The 23,830-nt window shown below is 44.4% G+C and overlaps 1 protein-coding gene across 1 annotated transcript in view; it reads right to left on the reverse strand.

The window, feature by feature from the left end:
• The window catches only part of RNF17 (ring finger protein 17), a 3,777,565-nt gene that overhangs the window by 3,241,680 nt on the left and 512,055 nt on the right, over positions 1 to 23,830 (reverse strand). Inside the window, exons 7-8 of the mRNA XM_069639339.1 lie at positions 2,027 to 2,123; positions 1,788 to 1,868 (exon numbers count right to left, since the gene is read on the reverse strand). Of these exons, the coding sequence (XP_069495440.1) occupies positions 1,788 to 1,868; positions 2,027 to 2,123 (178 nt within the window). The remainder of the gene's footprint in view (positions 1 to 1,787; positions 1,869 to 2,026; positions 2,124 to 23,830) is intronic.

Here is a 23,830-nt window from a genome sequence, read left to right on the forward strand (position 1 = left end):
TGGAAGAATACCTCCAATGCTTCTGCCTTGAGAAACAAGATGCTTGGCTTGGCCTACTGCACACCACAGAGTTTGAATGTGAACTTCGCCCTTCTTTGCCTCTTACGGCTACCATATTGCCAGAAAACATATCCGTGATTTCTAAAGTGCCGGCACCCGGGGACCTAGCCAGGGTCTCCGAAAAAGTAGACACAAAAGAATTGGGCAGACAAGCATAGACCGCACCCTCCCGATTATACCATTGGTGACAAAGTCTGATTATTTTCACAACATCTGAGAATGCCTGGGACTTAGAAGCTCCTTCCCAAGTAGGTCAGTCCATACGCTATAGCCAAGGTCAAACTATGTAGCTATACACCTGTCCCTACCTTGTCCCTGGAAAGTCCATCCAGTATTTCATGCGTCCCTATTGAAACCATGTATGTCGGGCAATCATGTACCTATTAAGTCCCTCCCGGCTTTGGTTGATTTTTCTGAGGAACATGAAGTACGGGCTATATTGGACGCTAAGGTTTCTTGTGGTAGTTTGTACTTTTGTGGATTGCAAGGGGTATGGTCTTGAATATCGTACATTGGAGCCTGCCACTAATGTCCATTCCCCTCTTCTGGTTTCTCGCTTTATCCATAGTCACCAACTTAAGCAATCTGGAGGATGGCCCTTAGGGAGGGGTTCTTTCAGCTTCAGTGCCCTCTGGGGACATGGAGGCACAGGGGCTGTTGGGACTCAATTTCCCAACAAACCTTGTGAGTCAGCTGATGCGTTGGACTGACAGCGTGCCGAGACTCATTTCCAAGCACAACAACGCTGCACAGTACAAGTGATCTCAGAGCACAGACCATGCCACTCTTCACTGAGTAAGTTCGCACTGGCGCTACCATTGCCTTGCCTGTGTTTCCCGTTGCCTCTGCCCCTGTGCTTTATATCCCTCTCGTCCCTACTTGTAACCTTTTTCTTCCCTTGTACGGTCTTACCTTATCCAGCTCCCGTTACGTCCCGACTTCCTGCCTTGACTTCGGCCTGCTTTATGGAATCCATTGGATAATGTTTGTCTGGAATTATCTGCTTCTGTCTCCATGATATGAAATCAGTCTGTTTGGAATTTGGATTAGGACTTGCTTAGGATTTCCCTGGAACTTCCTCCAAGTATGTGTTATGTACTTCGACTTGGTTATTATACCCATTGTTCCCAGTAGAAAGTCCTTCTGCTGTCGGGATAGGTCCCCGAGTTTTTTTCTATTGTCGAGCCTCGATCCGCTTGTGCAGGGGTTCCTTGATTTATAGACTAAATGTAACAGGGGGGAAGGAGTCAGTCACCCACTAGTTTTCCAGAGGATTATCTTTCAACCCTAGGTAGGTGTACACTTTAGGAATATTCTAGTATATTGCTGGTTCTCTACAAGTACCGATATCTTCCTTCTCGTTAAAAATCCTGGGGGTTCAAGGCATCGGTACTGGACTTCCTCCCACCTTTAATTTACCACTCTGGAAAGAGATTCTGGGGGAATAGGTGTCAAGCTGGGTTGGGTTACTGCATTGATTTTCTTTGAAGGTTCACTGCTAATGATCAGGTGAGGTATTCCCGACAGTGGCCTAAAGTAAAAAACATTTTAAATGGCTAACACAGGAAGAATGGGAAACAATGGCCGATGGCTTGGCCTATGTACACATTCATGTTCATACTACTAAAGAAGCCACACAAAGAAAAAGATGTACAGATAGGATACACTGTGAACAAAAGTTGTATTTATTTTATGTAAAGAAAATCTAAAATGCACATTACACATACCTCCATAAATGCTTTTAATTTGGCAACATTAATACTGCCTGATGCTAAAGCGTCTTCAATTAACTGCAACATTTCTTCATCCTAAAAGATACACAAATAGTCAAACATACAACATATGGCCATTATTGCAGAGCTACACATCTAAACCAACCATCTAAACAAACCACAGAAATCGAATGTAACAGTTTAATGTTTTATGAAATTGCTACAGAGAATAAATATAAAGTGTCCTCACATACCTTAAAGGATGCGCTGTACAATTTCTGGACATCTTCTGGAGTTTGTGAATTAACTAATTCTATGTTAAGATTTTCTACTTCTTCACTGTGTGCAAACCTAGTAAAGGGAAAGATGCAGTGACAAAATTAAACAAAGCACTGAATTAATTAATCAAGAGTTGGGTATAATCAGATTGTTTACCCCTCACACCAAATGACAAACATTTTTTTTTTTTTTTAAAGATGCCTTTGTAGCTTTCCAAAACACATAAATCGATGCTTGAAAATTTAAGTTAAACACATTCCCAAATGTGCATAACATAAAGACATTTCTTACATGGTTAACATGGAATGTCAATAATGTAGACAATACCGTATGTAAGGATTCTGGACTTTCTTTCTGCATCACTAGATATTTCGACAGCCAAGATGGCAGATCCCACAAACAAAAGGAACAACATTAACCTAGCAGAATGCCAGACTGCAGAGCAAGACTACATGGACACGGGGAACCAACGGTGATCCTGGTGGGCAGTAAAAAGATATTGTCTTATGGCTAAGCAAGCGACAATGGTGTGGTTGAAATATGTTATTGCATGTCAGGGATATCTTGCATAGAATTCAAGACAGCTTCATCCAACCAGGGCCTTTCCTGTGAATGTGTCACTGTTTCATCGGTTGAGGATGCCATCATCTTTTCTGTCTAGGTCAGTCGGTCTTGATGTGGGACCTTTAAGACCCTTGTTATTGCCACTGGACCATCATTTTGTGTGGTGGAACACCCTAACCTTCCCCCATATGGTGGGTCTCCCAAACTCCTTGTCAGATGCGAGGAGTCTTCTTCCAAGTGGGTGCACAAGCTACTGGAGGATGTGGTACCGTATGTGGTGCATCCATGTTTCACGTTGAGCTATTTAGTATTCAACAATTCTGGAAACATGTCTAATACATGCCACGTATCAATCGTATGCAAAAATCACACAGGGAAATCTCTCATTATCCTTTCAAAATATAGATTTAACCAGACTGACGAGTAGTCTGGTTGTGAATGCATGCGTCTTCTATAAATAGTGGAAGGCAGACTACCAACAGCAGTATTAATTTGAACAATCCCAATATTTTCCTGACCCATAAGAAACCTTTCCTTCACACAAGCACTTGATGGTGCTTGGTAGCGAATCTAGATCAAGTACGTATAGTTTTGTGAGGTGATATTGGTTTATACTTGAACAATTTTCCAGGGTGAAAAAAATACTGTTAACTGAAAATAGATGAAATCCAAAACTGGCTCATATGCGCCTGGCTCGCAGGTCAGATATACGCCAAAATGTACCATCCACCTGAACAGGTGACCAATTTGCTGCACTATTGGATTCAGTCTCCTCACAACTTTTAAGAAATATTAATGGAAACAGAAAATTGTCATTGTTCTGAAGGAACATTAACACATTTATTTTCTTGACTTCCTACATGTGTTGGGCCATTCAATATCGGAATTATCACTGGGACAGTAAAAGAGGGTCTTAAAAAACAGATAACCTAATCTTAACATATAACCTTCTGAAATTTTGGGATAAACTGGTGGTTCAAGCGTTAGGAAATCCATTTCAAAGCATCAGTTACGACATACCAAAATAAATGTACTTCAATGAATGATGAAACCCAGCAACATCTTCACTCTTAGGTGAAAGCCGAGATTTTATTCCCTGCCCACATTCTAATTGAATGAAGAACTGGCTGAATGTGTGTTCTGGCAGTGGTTACCCTATATAGTAACTAATATATATATATATATATATATATATATATATATATATATATATATATATATATATATATATATATATATATATATATATATATACACAATGAAAAAACTGTTAAAGGGACGTTATGGTAACAGGTAAAACTGAAAAATCTCAGAAATTTCCCAGTTATGGTAAGCTAGGCAACCATAACTCGCGCCAACGCCGTGCACTGCTAAAACTAACACCCAGGACATCAAAGATGACATCACAAATGCCATTGATGACATCACATATCTGGGCCACTTGTTTTTGTTCACTGACATATCTAGGCCAGGTGGTTTTGTTCACTGACAGTCAGAATATTAAAATTCAAAAAGGTGCTATACATCTAGACGTTAACCTTGTTATATGTTCTCAAAGTACTTTCCTTAGAGTTTGGTCTCAGCTCACGGTGCACATACATTGGGAAATAAGCAGGCCTCAAACAACTGATTTGTATACAAGAAGATAAACTTTAATGTTTATTACATTTTCTGATGCAGTTTCTTTCTTCCTTACTTTAGTTTCCCTGTATGTGCCTCTGATTTGTATGTGATTTGTATGCATTGTGGGTCTTCATCTGTATTGTTTATACTAGCACAAGTGTGTAGTAAATCTTGTATTGTTAGCTAGACATGTTTTACATTACTCAAAACTCTGATCAGGTAGCATTCATTATACTATCCAAAACTACAAGATTATAAATATTGTACTTCTATGTTGCATGCTGCAGCCATTGCCTATGTTTATGTATGATTAGGTTCCTGTATTAACAACACTCCAATACAATGTTGTTTAGAGGAATACATTCTTTAATATATTAAGTAGTTCATGATCCCCCCGACATCTTGTTACCAACATTATAAACTCAACACGTTGAAGGGAATTTTCATCAAAATGTATTTCACATGTGATGTCATCAATGACATATGTGATGTCATCTGATGTCCTGGGTGTTAGTCTTAGCAGTGCACGATGGTGGCGCGAGTTATGGTTGCTTAGCTTACCATAACAAGCGAATTTTGAGGTTTTTTGGTTTGACTTTTAACCTAAATGTCCCTTTAAAGTTTTTCTGTGAATTTTCACAGGTTTTTATTTTACCAGTGCATGCTATTTTCCTACAACTTACTAATATCCTACTTATCCAATATAGCAAAATGTTTGCCCAATTTAAAAAGTTGCACCTAAAAACTCTGCCATTTCCCACCTTCTAGCATAATTTTTAACACTTCTGTACACTTTTTGCAACTTTTGCCACTTTTTTTGGATCCATCGACGTCCGTGAACGTCTGACGTCATTGCAGACCTTCCGGACAGTGCAACGTTACCATGATGATGCGTCTGCGAACGCGTCCGCACTTTGCGATCGGGTCCAGAAACTGCAACTTTCAAGCTCAAACGTACCCTTGCACAGCTCCTACACCTATTCTTACTCATTATCCATTAACAATCTAGTACAAAGTGAACAAGGTATACCTTATCATCCAGGCATGGATGGCCACTCACGGCCTTTGTCTAAACGATGATAAGACAGAGTTGATCATCTTAGGTACCCGAGCCAATATCAAAAAACTAGGACAGGAATTTGCCTCCTTCAACATAGACGGGAATATCATCCAAGTATCCAAGGATGTAAAAACCCTGGGATTCTATCTTGATTCTACCCTATCTTTTGATAAACAGCTAAAATCCCTTGCCTCCTCCACGGCCTACACGTGCAAACTGATTAGAGCCGGTAAACCTTTCCTCTCCAACAAGAGTTGTCTAATCCTGGCCAGAGCCCTAATTCTTTCCAGAGTAGATTATTGTAATGCTCTATAATCTGGAGCTAATAAAAAAATAACCCAGAGACTACAAACACTACAAAATAATGCCTTGAGAGCGGCACTAGGCATTAACAAAAGGTCCCATATCTCGTCCACCAGACGACATCACAACTGGCTGTCTACAGAGAACAAAATAAAACTCAAGATGCTATCCTTGACCCACAAAGCCCTCAATAACTCTGCCCCTAGTTACTTGTCTGACAAACTCCATAGGAGAACATCTCTTAGACCCACCAGAGCTGGTAACGTCAACTGTTTGACAATACCGAACTTTAGACTCAACACTATTGGAGGAAACAGTTTCCCCAGTAAAGGCGGCTAAAACTTGGAATTCTCTACCACAAGACCTGAGAGCAGACATGCCCTACCGTTGTTTCAGGAAAAAACTCCTTACCTCGACTGACCTTTGTTGACCGGGGGTTCCTACTTCCTACGGGTATCTTGACCCCCTTGAACCTGTATACTTGCTGTAATTACTGTATGCCTGATATGTCTAACCCAATGTAATCTTAATGTACATTTTGCCATGATGTAACCTGTAAGTTTCGTATTTTCTTGCCACTGCGCCCTGCTACCCCTGGGTCTGGCGCGCATAAAAAGTGAATAAAACAAACAAACAAAACAAAGCACATACTTGGAAGAATATTAGCAAAACTGCCATTTATCTTAAAATTGGCATCAGCTATTGCCATCCCTCCTCCCGAAGAGACACCAGCACCACCAGCTGGAGGACCTACGCAACAAAAAAAAAAAGGGCGCGGAGTCCGGCTGAGTCCGTTTGCCCAGAACCCCTCGTGTGTCCCTGTGAGGCGCTGCAGCGACTAGAGCCTCTGTCCCATTTCTATCTCCACTGTTTTGTTTAAAAACACTTTTGCCGCGCGGAGCGGAGTCCGGCTGAGTCCCAGTTTGCCCAGAACCCCTCGTGTGTCCCTGTGAGGAGCTGCAGCGACTGGAGCCTCTGTCCCATTTCTATCTCCATTGTTTTGTTTAAAAACACTTTTGCCGCACGGAGCGGAGTCCGGCTGAGTCCCAGTTTGTCCAGAACCCCTCGTGTGTCCCTGTGAGGAGCTGCAGCGACTGGAGCCTCTGTCCCATTTCTATCTCCATTGTTTTGTTTAAAAACACTTTTGCCGCGCGGAGCGTGGCGCAGAGTTCGGCTGAGTCCCAGTTCGCCTGGAGCGCCCGGTGCACCTGAAGTCGGAACGCCGGGATGGTTGTTCCCTTGAAAGCGCCCTTATTAAGTGGCCCACAGACTCGTCATAAGACTTTGCAGCAGCGCTGCATGTTAAATCCCTGGACTGCGCTGCCTGACAAGTGTGCCGACGTCCGCAAGGTAAGCAAGTCAGCTGTGCAAGATATGCCGGACACGTCGGCAACTCCGACCTTGAATTTGACCAGTGCCCAAGTGCATCAGGATGTCACTAATGTGCCCATTGTCCCCACTTGCCATTATGTAAGTCCCACAGTACCAGAGGTGGTTGATCCTTCGGCCAGTCAGCCGTGTACTGTTTCATGTGAAAACCCAATAAGACCTCTGGTGCTGCTTTCTCTTGCTGATTTAGAGCCGATCCCGCTAGTTGTGAACGAAGAAGCAGCGGTTGCTCTACCTAGGCATATTGTTCCCCCTGAGAAGTATTTCTTTCCATTCGACTTAACGGATGCAGAAATCATAAGTGCCGCGGCCGACGCACATGAGACATGAGAAACCTGATGAAAGCTTAGACGCGCTACCCAGTATAATTGATAGACACGCAAGCGCAGGTGTAAGCGAGCGACTAGTTACAACTATACCAGAAGGTATTAGAGAGAGCTCGCCCGAAAAACTTGACGCGCGATCAAGCTGTAACCAGGCCATTGTAGACATGATAACTCAAACAGCTACCAGCAGTAGATCTATGTCCTTAATCACAGCCTCGCCAGCTGGGTCATATACGCCGTCTAAGGAACCACGGCCACTTGTGACCACCTTACCAACAAGCCTGGCAATATCAAGTGATCGCGGCACCCCGAAAAAAAAAAGTTATTTACAACTTGAGGCTGTATCTGCGCAAGACACCCACATTTCTAGCCACACGTCAGTAAAGCCAGCAAATGGATGTGTATTCAATCTTCCTGAAATACCACTTCAACTACAACCACAAACTGACGTACACAAAGTAACGTCCAACCAGCAGCACCGAAAGAGTGAGCGACAGCCTGCGATCACCCCTCAATCTATTCTGAATCAAAAGAACATGGAAAAATTAAACACGATAATGCTAGTCCAGCACCTACGACCTCTCTGTTAACACCACTAAATTCCCAACAAGAAAAAGACAAAGCATCACATTTGCTGTGCATAGCAAAACAGTTAGAAGGTCGTCCCAGTGTAAAAAAGAACTGCTGCTGCCCTTCCAGCAACTCCATCGAAGTTTCCCATTTCCATAACTGAGCCGTCAACTGCCCCAAGCCCGGGAAAAGACAGCCAGAACACGTCACATTCAAAAATCAATCTTTCAGTGGGTGCCGCAATTCAGCTGCGCAACAATGTGCTTGCGGCATCCTCCGAAGCGATGATTCCTTTTGTAAAACTACACGAATCATTGAACGAAACGATTCGAGATCAAGGGGCAGTATTATTAAATCTTTCGACAAAATTACACCAAATAGACAATTTCACCAAGTTTGTACATCAACAGATGCAAGAAGAAAAAGACACAAGTCTGCAGTGGCAAACGCGCCTTGGCGATTTAGTAGCAATGCAACAGGAGAGACACGAGCTTCAGATAAAATGTCTCCTAGAGGTGCTAAGAGAGATAGCTCCTCTGCTAACCACAGATCGCTGTTCAAATGATCCTGGAGGAGCTACACGGATTCCTGATTCATCCTCCAGTACTTTCTCCGGGTCGCAAGTCTTAGAGGAAGATGCAGTAATTCCTCTCCCAAAGCCAGCCCAAAATGAGTGCTTATTGGCTCAATTCAACGAAAGCGTAAGCGCTCAAAATACTGTTGCAGGATCTACAAAAATTACATCTGACAATGCTCCTCTACAAGTCTGGCCGGTAATTGACTTGTCTATCGTGGCTGCAGGTACTTCTTCTAATGAAGAGAGGCAACCACTACAGGTTGCACCTCAAGTGGCTTCACAAGGAGTTCCATTTTCTTCATTTGTTATCTTTTCTAGTCCGGCCAAAACAGGTGCAGTGGGATGCCCTTCTAAAATGACGGTTGGCACAACAAAAGTTGAGAGCCTGCCACAAGCCAAAAAGACCAAATCCACCACAACAGTGAAGAAAGTAAAGCGGCCCATCCACTCATCTACGGAAAGCTTTATAAGAAACCTAACTATACAGCCGCGACTGGGACTTTTTAAGCGCCACACTGATGGCGACAAAGAGCTCTCAGCACCTCAAAAGAACTGCAATTCAATGTTCTCAAAACCTGTAGCAAAACGGCGTCGCACAAATTCGGACGACTGTCCATCGGTTACCTCAGTAAACTCAGCATCAACCGCTTTATGTGATTTATCTACGTACTCTAATTCAGACGATGATGAGAAGTCTCATATTTCTAGCGAAGAAAATCTGCCCTGCTCGCGTCCTCCACCTCGAGCCACAAATTCCACAACGACTTCCTCTTCTTTGAAGCCGCAAGTAGCTCAAGTAATGAGAACAGTCCCCATCAACAATGAGGATATGAAATCGAATGTGGCTGTCGAGCTTGAATTCCAAATTAACCACAAATCAGCGCAAACAGCAAGTCCGATTCACATCAAAGGTGCAAAAATCTCATGTACATCGAGCTGCCGAGTACAATTGTAAACTTAGATTAGAAAACATCCATAAAGATGATAATGAGCTGAATCTAAACCGAGCAAATGTATTAAGACTATTCAAACACATTCCACCTCTGCGCCTGATCAACTCTGATGACATTAAAATCGTTGAATATGCAACTGAGCAATGCTCCGATGCTGTTCTGCTACATATTTAAATTGGCAGAAGTTCGTAACACTCTGCTTAAAGCGACTGACGACCGTTTGATGTTTGGATTTGACATTTCAATTGAACCTGAAAAACACTATCAGAACAAAAGCTCTGAGAACTCTGCCTTCAGTACAGCAGGAAACAAAGCAGTCGATGTAAACCAACTACGCAGTAGTTTATCTGTGGAAGTGAGAAAAGGACAATTAAGCCATCAATACGAAAAGCAAAGATCTTGCCTGAGACGGCAAGCACAAGATTAGCTATGATTGAAACCCCAGGAAGTCCTTTTTCCATCCTCTCCTGGAACACTAGAGGATTCCACCACCTCTTTCAAGGTTTAGATGTACCATTAGACGATGTGTTTGCAATCTGTCTACAAGAGACATGGCTTTCTGAAGCACCTATGAGAGATGGATACTCAATCCTAGTTAATCCAGCCATTAAAAACACAAGGACGTCCAAGTGTAGGCCTATTGACTATGGTGCGTCTGTCTGAAAATTGGTCCACACCAACATGCTCAAATCCAAACCCTTTTGTTCAAGGCTCAATTATGCATTCAATGACCGATACCTCAAGGGTAAAATCTTAACTGATGATTATCAATTGTTATTGGAATCCAGCCAAAATAAACAAAAAGGTCTACACCACTGCAATCTGTGAGCTAATGGATGAGACCATTCTTAAATACAATAACTTGACAATTATATGTTGCGGAGATCTAAACTGTACCTGGTTCAACTACGACTCAAACATCCAAAGCTACAGACAACTCGCCTATGGAGATCTGGGCATGAAAGAGCAAAGCTGGGCAGACGCAATGAAGATGCGGGACTGCGTGATGTTGAATGGTGCAGTTCGAGGTGACATTCCGGCGCAACCGACATGGCACCGATTGTCATCATATAGCATCATCGACTATTTTTGGGTATCCAGGAATTTTGCGTCGAAGGTATCCACTCTTAAATCCTTGAAAATGCCTAATAGCGATCATAGGCTACTAAAACTTGGATGTCTTTTAGCAGCTTCTGATTCCGCCTCGCTATATTCTACGCCAGTGGAGGCGAACTTTAGCAGAAATCGCCTTCGGCTGAGTATGAACAAAATTGATAACTTAACAGAAAGACTACTGAACTTGCCAAATGGTGTGGATTAGGTTCCTCTTCTGTCAATTTATATAGTAAACAAAAACGACCCATCTCAACAACATAAAAGCCACAAACATCTATTCAGTAAAGTGATGGATGACAAAAAGAAAGAGCTAAGAGATGTTTGTCTAATAAAAAAAATATATATATATATATCCCCGATTCTCAACTGCTCTAAGTAAAAACAAGAAGAGCGAGCTTTAGAAATTGGGTAAGATCCCACAAAATCATTGTGGAGCAAGATCGTGCGGAACTAATGATGAAGCTTCTGATCACCAAGAACACACATGACATCTGGCAAATCTTGAACATGGGCCACGTACACAGCCTAAATTCAACTCAGAATATAATCTCTGGCGACATCTGGTGTAAACATTTCTCGGCAGTGTTTAACAGTAAAAGCAACAAGAACAAACCAGCTTTGGTAGCTGAAATAGTGCCTTGGGAGGTACAAATGTCACAGTCCGATATTGTCGGAGCCATCAAGCTGCTAAAAAATTCGAGCAGCTGACCCAGATATGGTTAGTAACGTGATGCTAAAAAAAAAACATACTCCAATGGGCTCCCTTTATTGAGTGTCTTTTCAAGAAAATTGCCACTTCCAGGAAACTACCCGAGTCTTGGTTAACTGCAATAGTGGTTCCGATCCATAAGAAAGGCAGTTGGGATGCTCCAGAAAACTATCGTCCCATCGCCCTTCTGGATTCAATTGGCAAACTTTTCGGCTCGAACCTCAGGGTGAAACTTGTCGACTGGGCGAAACACGCTGGAATCCTAGACGTTCGTCAAACAGGCCTCTCGAAGGGAACAGGAGTAGATGTCAATCTTGCAATACTAACAACTCTGAAACTAGATGCCATAAAAACAAGATCTAAAATTCATCTAGCTTTCATTGACATGAAGCAAGCCTTTGACGGTGTCAATCGTGATTTGCTCTGGTCAAAACTGCGCAAGTGGAACTGCCCGGCTGGGATCCTCAATCCCATACTGGCACTTCACTCGAAGACTTCGTTTCGAGTTTGTCTCAACAAGATCGGAGAGCTATCAAATAACATACTAACAACAAGGGGAGTCAAGCAGGGATGCCCTCTTGCAGCAGACCTATTTAAATTATTCCTGGCAGATCTTCCGACTCATCTTGAGCAGGCTCATAGCTTTCCACCAAAAATAAATAAGATTTTGGTAAGATATATTGCATATGCAGATTTGGTCCTGATGGACAGAACGCAGATTGGATTACAACGCCTGCTATGTTGTCTCTATGAGTACTTATCCATCAATGAACTCACTATTAATACAGACAAAACGAAAATACTGTCTATCGGACATGTGACCTGCAGAAAAGATTGCGCATTCAAGTGGGTGGTTGATGGCCAGCTTCTAACCTCTCAACTCAATCCGCTATCTGGGAATTCAGTTCAATACCTCAATTTGTGAAGATCAGTGGGTGAAAGACCTAAAAATGAAATCCTCAAAACTAGCACTGCAAGCGGTTAAGCTAAATAAAGGCTTCGGCAAATTCTCCCCAACGCCGGTGCTAATGTTCTACCAACAAAAGGTAGTACCAACTTTAACGTTTGGTGCAGAAGCCGGTTGGAATATCAGCGAGCTAAAATGGAACCAACTTGAGGGCCAATTCTGGAGATGTTTCCTCAACCTTCCGTCATGTGTACCAATGATATTTGTTTAGTCATGTGATTTGGAAATCCATCTCACTCATGCGAAAGATGAGAGATTGGTGGAGCCCCAGCTTATCAGATATTTGCGATCAATGACGAGCCGAAATATGGCTGTCTGTTGAGCCAATGGTACTTAAGAGTACAAGAATGGATCGATGCTGCAGAAATTAGTAACTGACCTTTTCTCTCGCACCCATCATGCTAAAAGAAAATTTGAAGCTTGGGCATGGATCGTTAATTCAGAGAAACGTGAAAAGCTGGCTGCATCAAACTGGTTAGGTATCGCACAAAAAAAAAATTGAACATTCAGCCACATTATCTGACACAATGCTACTCTCGCTACTATCGAGACCAATTCCTCCGCTTTCGTCTAAACACTCTGCAATCGAAGGAAATCCTATGGCAAAGGAAAATTCCATCAACAAACAACAACTGTTGCCGTTTTTGCTTTGATGCGGTGGAATCTCTGAAACACTGAATTTTAGATTGTCAGGCAATCTGTGACCTTCGCTCTAAACATTTGGGTAAATTTGCCCCCTTAGATGGCGACATGGTGGTATATGATCTCATCTGGTAACAACACAAAACATGTATGCGCAATTGTCAACTACCTGAATGCACTCCTGAAATGTCCTTCCTAGCCCAATCTAGGCATATCAGCTTTGAATACTTCAGGAGACTGCCAATGACAAATGATAGTTATAACATCTGATGTGAAGGAACAGAGCATATTCTTTCTTCTTCTTTTCCTGTTTTGAAACAAACGTTTTTTCTTTATGTTAAAACTGTAGTTTATTTCAAATAAAAAAATTTAAAAAAAAAAGGGCAGTACTTCTAAAGACAATGAAAAGGACCAAGAAGATTAGGTAGAGGCAGTGCCTACCTCTAGCACCCTAAGAGAATCATGGGTGGGACAGTTCTTTAACACTGTTGGGAATGTAGTACCAAAGGCTAAAACTACCCAAGTGAAATGGTATGATATGATGGGTTATTTATAACGCGCTTAGTACTCAGGTTTCTAAGCGCGGACCCAGGACCGAACCTGTGTTGCTCCGTGTCGTCTTGCTTCCAAGGCGAGCACGTTGCCGCTGAGCTATCCTCCCAAGATGCACAGAGTGCAACTTTATAATCAGTCGCGGACTACCTGGACAGTACTGCTACGTGACCACCTCCATGCACCGCCACACCTAATCCAACCACCGCAATGCTCTCAGAAATGTTGTTCCTTTCTTAGCAAGTACTAGGCTGTCTTCCTCCACCTCATCTTCCTCAACCAATACTGTAACCACACAGCCTACTTCTGTGGGACACAAAATCCCACCAGCTACCTTGCAAGCAATATAAGAGGCTGTTGATCCATATCTTTCGAAGACAACAATCCTCTGCATATACTGCAACACACCACTCTGCAGGGGGAAGCAATTACAAAGTGCTTTTGAAGCTGTAATCAAGAAGCACGAGAAACACTGCCCCTACCTTAGAAGTAACACATGCGCAATATCTTACCCTGTCCAACTGCCCCTCCATACTAGTGCTTGGTGCCCCTTCCCTCATTTCCCTCCCCACCTTACTTTCTAACCTCTACTGCAAAAAAAGAAGAATACATCAAACCACAACAAAAGGAAGGTTCCTTTAGGAAGCACCTTTCACAGTTAACAAATAGAACTAAAAAAACATTCTTAGAGAGTCTATCTACTTTACATTTCTCAGTAAAGTACATAGACCCAATAAGATGTTCCAGCATTTCCATTAGCATTTTGTGTTATGATAATGGTATAATGTGGCATTCGTCCACCATTCCAGGGACTGGAACAGGGGATAACGGCACAGCAGCCCAAGTTATCGGCCCAAGCGAAGCTAGGGCCGATAACGAGGGCTCCAGACCTTTTCCCCCCATTCCAGCCCGTGCAATGGGGATCAAAGCCATTAGCAACCTGGTTTCCCAAGGCAGGAACCTGGGGTGCTAAAAATACAAAAAATAGTTTTCAAAAAAAGGCTCTTTATTCCTACACTGGGTCCCGGTGTAGGAAGAGCAATCCTTTTCCAAGATAGCCACCATGGAAAGTGAAGGCGGGGCTCCGGACAGAGCCCCACTTCCCTTTCCATGACAGCCTGCAGAAGGCGAAGAGAGAACCCTATGACCATATTACCACAAGCACATTTTTGTTCACTTTCAACCCTATCCCACTTTCGAATAACTTTACCACAGGCGGTGCCAGGTGGACATGGCCACTTTAACCCCATTTGTCATCCCTCGTTGTCATGGCCAGTAGCCAGATTGTCCGGGTCATGGCCTTATGACATGACCTCCGTCAATCTGGCCACTGCCCATGGCCACAGGCTATACCTCAGTCACCAAAGGTATATCACTATTTTTTGTACCTAGATTAGGACACTCAAAGCATGGTTTAGCAAATATCGCCATTTTATTTGTTAAGGTCCTTGCCACTGCTCCTTATAAGAGTTTGCTGGAAATCCTCCCATGTTTTATTTTTTCAAAAGTGTCAAAATGTATGTACATACAATAGTCCTATAACTTAGCGCCCACTAGACAATATCCACTCAGACTTTACACAAACATTCAAGGCTAGGTCTATAATCTTTCAGAAAACGTTTGTCCACATTCGTCAAACAGCAATAAAGCTATAAGCCATCTACAAATGTTGAGACGGCCCCTCTAATTTAGCCCTCTCTTGACAAAATCCCAACAAACTTTACAAATACATGAATATCTAGATCTAAAACTATTTTTGCAAACTTGTGTAGATCCGTCAAATGGCACCACATTTATAAGTCTTTACAATATTTTGCGACCCCCCCCCTCTAATTTTGTTCCCTCTTGACAAAACCACTCCTCACTATCAAAAGCCATTCATAATCTGGTCTAGAATAAGATTCTGAAATTTAATTCAGTTTCATTGGGTGGCGCCAAAGTTATAAGCCATCCAAAAAATGCTCTTCACCAACCAAGTAATGCAGAAATAGGCATAGATATCCCTGAACATCTTAAGTGCTCGCACCCGAACATCCGGACTGTTCGCAGACTTCGGCGATGAAAAACATCCGTTTTTTGGCTTCTTATGGCCATATCCCATACCATCCTAATCACACCCACCTCCCCAGAGATTGTTTAATAAGTTTGACACGTGCAATGTTGCGTTTTTTTAATAGGTTTTTACGGCGATGTTCCAGGACACCGGCGGATGTCCGCAAATCCTACATGGTGGGCGTTTCCAAAAATCGGATGCATTTCACGCTTTTCACCATCCAATCAGGGGGCCTGCCTGATTTCAGTGGACCTCACGTTGCCTTCTGAACCAATCGGAGGAACATAGGGAAGTGAGTGCGTGGACTGAACCCAGTTATCAGAATTTTTTTAAAACCTACTTTTAGCCCGTTTTAAAGAAAATTACTGGATGGATTTACACCAAATTTACAAAAGCGCGCTTACGGGACCAAGTCGCCGCTCCGGCAGCAAATTTTGTAAAAATCCGTCCAGCAGTTTGGGCTGGAGGCATGAGCAAAGATTTGTTGCCATTGAGTCTTTGGAAAAAAAAACAGTATGTTGGGATTCCCCCTATAACTTTGCCAACCCTCCCTTGATGAAACCTCACCAAACTTGCCAAAGTAATTCTGAAGGGCCCATACACTTTTCTTGCAAAGTTAGGTAAGGATTCGTCCAGGGGGAGCAAAGTTATAAGCCGCCCACAAAGTGCTCATCCTATGAGTTGAGCAACTTAACCATAACTACAGGGCTGCTACCGCAGGCCCTGTAATAGGGGAGCAACACCATTTTTATATGGTTAATTCTTAAGACAATAGTTAATTGAGACACATTTAGGTGTTCAGTCATTCGCTTTCATAAGAGGAAGTATATGGTATTGTTAATCCATGACGTCCAGTGGCAGATATTTCAGTTTCTTCTTGATAGAGATTTCAGGAAAGAGTTAAACTTCACTCGTCGTCATCATCATTGTTTTACATTAATTTTCTATGTAGTAGCAAAATCTCTGCACAAATCAAACCTTCCCCCAAATGAGAAATTAATATCAAATCTCTGTATTTGTATTTAACCTATATGGAAAGTTGAAGGAACATCTGTAGTCCGTGCCATCAGCTCTACGTAGAGAGCAAATAAGAGATCACGAACATCTGGCATGTTCAACAATATACAGGTTTATGAGCGATAGGGGTCTGAACGACCCACACTCACTACCTTATTCGGTTTGAGTAATAGAATAATAGCCCCACGTAGCGTCCCGGTAGGATCCCAATCTTTAATGCCTCCACCCATACCCGAAGTAAATAGGGGGCCAGCTTGTCACAAAACTCCTTATAGAATTCAGCACGAAAGCCATCCGACCCAGGGACATTCCCACTTGGGAGCTCTTTCATCGCTAGTTTGACTTCTTGAACCGTACATGGGCTTTCAAGCACTTCCCTGGTCTCTTCTGACAATAGTCGTTGGTATGCCATTCAGATAGCTGCCTATCTCTGGGGGTTGAGGGGTGTGCGGTAGTCTGACGTGTATAACAGATTAAAATGATAAAATGCTGTGTTAATATCATCCGTATGAGTCATAGTAAGGTCATAGTATGGTCCAAGCATTCACACAGGATGCATCTATTCCCCAATTCAACCCTAACAGTACAAGCAAGACGCCTACCTGGGCTATCAGCCTCCCCATACCGCCTAGCCATAGCAAGCCTATCCAAATAGCATACCTCTCCATCAGCAGCTTCTTGAAATGCCTCCAGTCTAGCCTTTAAGTCCTGCCACAGGGATTAAGTAGGGCTCTGAGCATATTGGACCTGCAACTTCAAAGGTTGAGCTTCTCATCTCATTTCTTATTGCCCTCAGAACCCCAAACTCAGTTGAAATCACTATCCCTGCATACCCCCCCCACCATGCAAGCCTTAAACACCTGCCGCAAACTAGTGACCGGGACACAGAGCCATCATTCAATTCAAAGTAAGTGGCAATATGCTCTTGCAGATTTGTGTAAGCAACTCATGGTGACAACAAGTAAGACAGACAAGTGATCACAGTCCACGGGTGTTAATTGAACAAGGAACGCTGTATGCAGGTTGGAAAAATGCCTATTCTAAACCTAAATCTAAGATGGGAGCAAGCGTCCATCAAATGGAAATAAGGCAGTCCTAGTGGCGTTGTGTCAACACAAAAGGGGCCTATACTAAGAAAGCTATTGCCAAACCTTACAACTATTAGAAAAAGGGTGTGGGATAGTTTTCAAGAAAAGAAAGAAGTGTTCTAAAATAATATGTCAGAATGCAGTATCCTGGGGTCTTCCTTCCCCATGTTTCAAGCACAGGGTAAGGTTGTATCTTGGAGCACAGTATTCTCGCGAGCTTTCCCTGGCATGAGATGACAGTTCTCTTCCAGCTATCAGGGCCATCGATGGCCAAGTCTTGTTTGACTTGAGTCTCTTGATATGATATGGGATACATTACTCAACGGAATCGTATTTCTGATGCTTTTATCTTAGATTCACATGCTGTGCATAGGGCGACATCTAGTGGAAGCTGCAGAGTATTACAGTTGTTGTTTTCGAAACTCGAAAAGGGACGTTGAATAGGGCGTGCCAGTAAAACTATCCCTAGTGTGACTCCCCTGTACCCATGATCCCTCACGCATGTAGGTCCCTCAGAATGTTTTTTTCCGCCATACTAGTCGGACGCATGTGTGCGGAGTTCCTTTCGGCGTACAGCCTTATCTATATTTTAATTACCATTAGATCTCTTCCTATCCTTTATTCACTGAATGCCAAAGAACGACACCGGTGACGATCGGAGAGACTTACGTCGAAGACTGCTGCGACGGACCACAGGCCTTGGAAGGCCACCTCGGGCCTCGGCCCAGTCAGTAGGGAGAGTGGGGGGAGGTCATACATATTCCCCTTTGCCTACATATATTCGCCCCACTGCCATAACTTGACCTTATGGAGAGTACTCGGTTTAAATTCTGCCCCAAATGTAACAAAAAGTTTCCCTGGGTGGATAAACATACTGTTTGCAATTTGTGTCTCCCTCGGGACCACTTTGAGGGATCTTGTAAGGCCTGTAGGCTCTTCAAGCCTAAAACCCTAAAGGACCGCTCCACCAAGTGCTGGGCCCACTACGCCAGGAAGCTCGAACCCATGGACGTAGAGGGAGCCTTCAGCGATGGCAGCAGCGCCGGCAAATCGGATGGCGAGGGCGACAGGGTGGCTTCAGCTACCGAGGCGCAGAACCCCGACCCCGTAGGACTGACCGGCGGCCATGTTGTGGGGACCACACCGGCGGCAAAAGCGCAACACGTATATCCACCACCAAGCACATTAAACCCAGCCGAGACTCGACACGCGTGTCGAGCGATCGGCAACGGTCGACACCTAGAGAGCGGTCCACTGAATCCTTGTCCTCTGGGCATTCCCGAACGCGGTCGCCTCACGACAAGGCCCACCCGTCCTCAGACGGAAAAGGTGTCGTCCGTGTCTCGACCCACTACCGAAACTGGACTCTCCGTGTCTAACCCTACACCAGAAATTCGACGCTCCTCGTTGGATGCGTCGGACCAAGTGGAAGGCCCCAAGAAGTCCAGTAAGACCACCTATAGCCATGGAGGAGGGGGTAAACACCTCAAAGAGTCATCTAAAGATACCCATACTCCTAAAGAGAAGCATAGGGAGGACAAGGCTGCTAAAAGATCAAAAGAACCGCAGTCAGCCCCCAAGACCAAAGTTACACCTCCCACAGATGAGGACATGGGCCTTACACCTCATTCTGTTATTATACCAAGCTCCAAAGAATGGAGCTCTCAGGATATAGACAGAGTAATAAAAAGGATGACCTGTATGGCAGATTTTGTGACAAACTTTAAAAACACCCCTCCCATCTCGGCTTCTTCTGGTTCCAGGGCCACTCGTGTGTCTTCTCAAACCCCTCCTAAGAGGGCTCGCTCTGATACTCCCTTTCAGGACTTAGTCATAAACCCCTTTGTAGTGGAGCCTTATGACCCAAGTTCTTACCATTAGAACCTGAACCCCAATTCGAGGAGGAACATGTGGCAGACCTTTACTACGACGGGGATGAGGAGTAAGTACCAGGAGGCTGAAAATGAGGCCGAGTCTTACACCTTAGACTCGCCAATTCTTAAGGACCCTCCTGTTTATGAATCTCCAGTCGATAACCAGCCTCTCCTTAATGAGGTGTTGGCTAAGGCTGCTAAGCACTTCCAGATAGATACACAGGAAGTTCAAGAGGACAGGGATTTCACGGAGCAACTCCTGGGAGACAAAAGGGCAGTAACTCAGTCCATCCCGTTACTAAAATCAGTTCAGCGCAGAATTCTGCCTTCTTTGCAGACTCCTAACCTCACACGTGCAGTAAATCCACGTGTTGAGAAGTAATTTTGCGCTGCTCCCTCTGACCCTTTATATATCAGGGGACAACTAAAATCAGATTCCTTGGTCGTGGAAAGCAAAATAATCTATGGTCTAGAAAGTTGCTTCATCTGCGGCTTATCAGGCTAGAATAGCCAACAGTGAAACTCTCTTAGCAAGTTATAATTCCCGTAAGTGGGAGGAGGTATCTGCTTTGCTTTCCACCGCACCTGAACCTTTAAAAGACCCCGTCAGCGCAAGTAGCAGCTGAGGGGAGGGCAGTGTCAGGCTGCCTCCTGAAAACTAACTTTGACGCGGCTCATAATGCCGGTAGAATAATCGCTGAGGCATTAAGACAATCGGGATTCAAGCCAGAAACTCAGGCTACACTGAGACATGCCGGACGAGCCTAAAGTTTTATTCGGCAAAGCCGTTGAAGATGCACTCAAAACAGCAAAAGATGAGTACTACACCTTAAAATCCTTTGGTCAACTCACCAACAAACCCTCTGGATAGAGGGGAAATAGTAATTTTCACCGCTTTCGAGGCCAAAATTCCCAGAGGGTCAAAACTATAGCCAGAACCAGGGCTCATCGTGGGGGAATTACCAGTCACAATCTTCCCAGGGCTACACAAGAGGGCAGCGCAGAGGCAGCCCTGCTAGAGGTGGTATGCCACCTGCCAAACAGTGACGTTCCACTTCATGTCTCCTCCCATGCATCCCCAGTAGGGGGCGCATTACCAACTTCACCCACGCATGGGAGGGGATCACCTCGGACAGATGGGTGCTGTCCACAGTGTCCGGAGGCTACTGCTTCGAGTTACTAGAGCGCCCCCACCACCATCCTCCACGACAGAAAGTACACTCGCAGGAACATCAGAAAATCCTCCGAGCCAAGTGAGGGGTACAAGGGAGGAAAAAACAGCGATCTTACAAGGCCCAGTGACATTGATAACGCCCAAGTGCATGGGAGAGGGAAGGGGGGAGGTGCAAGGGCCAGGGGAGGAGTGGGATGTGCAGAAGTGGGATGTGCAGAACAGGAGATCAAAACAACAACAGGTAGTGTGGACAGCAGGAGGCAAGTGCAAGAATTAAGCGCAGACAACGGCTGTCAAATAAGTGCAGGTAAGGGGACTGCAGGGTTGCAGATACAGACCCAAGTGCAGTGGGTTGACAAGAGGCAGTGCAGGTAAGCAGCTGGGTGGGCAGGGAGCTGGGCCTGAATTCAAAGGGTAGCCAGGTGCCCAGTGCAGAAACAGAGGAAATCAGCAGAGGAGAGGAAGAGAGAAGGCAGAAGCAAAGAGGAAGGTCTTGAGGTGCTTGTAGAATTGAAGATGGTTCTCCTCAAGTTTCAGAGAGGCAGGGAGGCTGTTTTAGAGGGAGGCCCTGGCTGGAAAAGATCTAGCACCAGCTTGCTGCTTGGAGAAGCGACAGACCCTGTGGGAGTTGGAGGAGGAAGAGCGAAGAGCTTGAGTAGGAAGTTATTTCCAATAGGAGAGTTGAAGGTATTTTGGCCCCAAAAGGCCTTGTGGACAATGCAGAGGGTCTTGAACTTAATCCTTGCAACCACTGGGAGCCAATTAAGAGATTTCAGGGCTAGAGAGAAGATGTCTGGGCTTGGGGCCAAGGACGAGTCTCGCAGTCCTGTTTTGGATGAGTTGCAGAAGGCGAAGGGTGGTAGCAGGCAGATTTAGAAAGGGGCTGTTGTAGTAGTCCAGTCTAGAGAGAACCAGATCTCTAGAGAGAGTGAGCTTCTGGGGGACGGAGAGGAAGTCTTAGTTACTTACCTGTAACTATTTCTCCAGCATTGGTATCTTTCATAGATTCACATGCTTGAATATTCCCCGTCAGACTGGGAATCCTCTGCGATTTAAAAATAATTGATATATATATATATATGGGATACATTACTCACCGTAATCGTATTTCTGATGCTTGTATCTGCTTAGATTCACATGCTGTGCATAGGCCGACATCTAGTGGAAGCTGCGGAGTATTACAGTTTGTTTTTCGAAACTCGAAAATGGGCGTCGACACAGGCGTGCCAGTAATACTATCCCTAGTGTGACGTCCACTGTACCCAAGATCCCTCACGCGTCTGGGATCCTCAGATTGTATTTTTTCTGACATGAGGAAGCATGAGGAGTAGCGTGAGTACAGATAATCCAAGCAGATAGACAGAAAGGTAAGACTACAAGCAATCATGCGCCTTCTCTCGGAGGGGAGGAAGGGTGGGTCGCATGTGAATCTAAGCAGATACAAGCATCAGAAATACGATTACGGTGAGTAATGTATCCCTTCTGAGGCTTGTGGAATCTGCTTAGATCACATGCTGTGCATAGATTAGCGAGCAGTACCCGAAGAAGGAGGTGGGATGTGAGAAGGGTCATGAGCAAACAGGTGTCTTAGAACCGCTTGTCCCACTTGTGTATCTGTCTTGGAATGAGTGTCAATGCAGTAATGCTGAGTAAAAGTGTGAATGGAGCTCCAAGTAGCTGCTTTGCAAATGGTGTCGAGGGGAACATTTGCAATGAAAGCCAGAGTGGCACCAATGCCTCTAGTAGAATGGGCCCCTGGCGTAAAAGGCAGAGTTCTTTCAGAAAGAGAGTAACACAGCTGTATACAGTTGATAATCCACTTCGAGATCGCGCCTTTAGAGACGCGATACCCCTCTCTGCCTGTAGCTACGGAGACAAACAGTTGATCTGTTTTTCTTAGCGGTCTGGTCTTATTTACATAGTAGAGGACCGCCCTACGCACATCAAGGGTGTGTAGTTTCACCTCAGCCGAGCTTTGCGGGTTCTGGAAGAAAGCGGAAGCTCGATGGACTGGTTTACATGGAATTTAGATATAACTTTAGGTGAAAACCTAGGGTGTGTGCGTAAAACCAGTTTGTCTTTGTGGATAATAAAGAAAGGATCTTGCACTGACAGAGCCTGAATTTCACTGACCCTTCTTATGGAGGTAATGGCTACTAAGAAGGCAGTTTTATAAGTCAGGTGTTTGAGACTACTTTTATGCATGGGTTCGAAAGGGGGCCCCATGAGCTTAGCTAGCACCACATTGAGGTCCCATCCTGGCGGTGGGTTCGAAATAGGAGGGTGAAGTCTCTTTACTCCTTCCATAAAGGCTTTAACTACTGGTACTTTCCACCACGATACCTTGTTATGGGATGTGGTGTAAGCCGAGAGGGCTGCCAGGTGTACTTTCAGAGAGTTAAAAACCAACCCTGCATCCAGCAGGTGGAGCATGTATGTTACCACGTTGGAAGGAGTGCAATCAACAGGGTTGATTTGTTTATTCTGGCACCAAATAACGAATCTTTTTCAAAGTAACAGTGCCTTGTGTTTGGTTTCCTGGATTCTTTTAGGATGTCCATACACCTCTGTGGTAAATTGAGATGGCCAAATTCTATGACCTCAGGAGCCATGCTGCTAGGTTCATTGAGTTGGGTTCCTGGTGCACTGTTAGACCTTGTTGCTGGGACAGTAGGTTGTACCAGGCTGGGAGTTTGATGGGCTCGCACACCGCCATCCTGCGTAGGTGTGGAAACCATGGTTGTCTCGCCCACATGGGAGCAACTAGGATGAGCGTCATTGATTCCTTGTTCATCTTGTACACCACCTTTCTGATGAGAGGGGTTGGTGGAAAAGCGTACGCAAACATCCCTGACCAGTTCATCCACAGGGCGTTCCCCTGGGAGTCTGGCTGGGGGAACCTGGATGCAAATCCTGGGCATTGTTTGTTTTCGCTTGTGGCGAATGGGTCTATAGTGGGGAAACCCCACTGAGAGAAGAGATCTTCTACGATATCTTTGTGAAGGACCCATTCGTGTTCTCTTGGGAGGGAGTCTCTGCTTAGGGCATCCGCTAGGGAATTGAGCTCCCCTGGAACATGTTGTGTTGACAGGAAGATGTTCCGTCTGAGTGCCCATATCCAGATTTTCTGGGCAAGCTTGGACAGATTTGGCGAACGAGTCCCTCCTTGTTTGTTCAGATAGAACATGGCTGTCGTGCTGTCCGTCTGGATCTGCACCGACA

The sequence above is a fragment of the Ambystoma mexicanum genome, chromosome 7q (assembly GCF_040938575.1).
Source record: "Ambystoma mexicanum isolate Mex_15411 chromosome 7q, UKY_AmexF1_1, whole genome shotgun sequence".
NCBI classification, from domain to species: Eukaryota; Metazoa; Chordata; class Amphibia; order Caudata; family Ambystomatidae; genus Ambystoma; species Ambystoma mexicanum.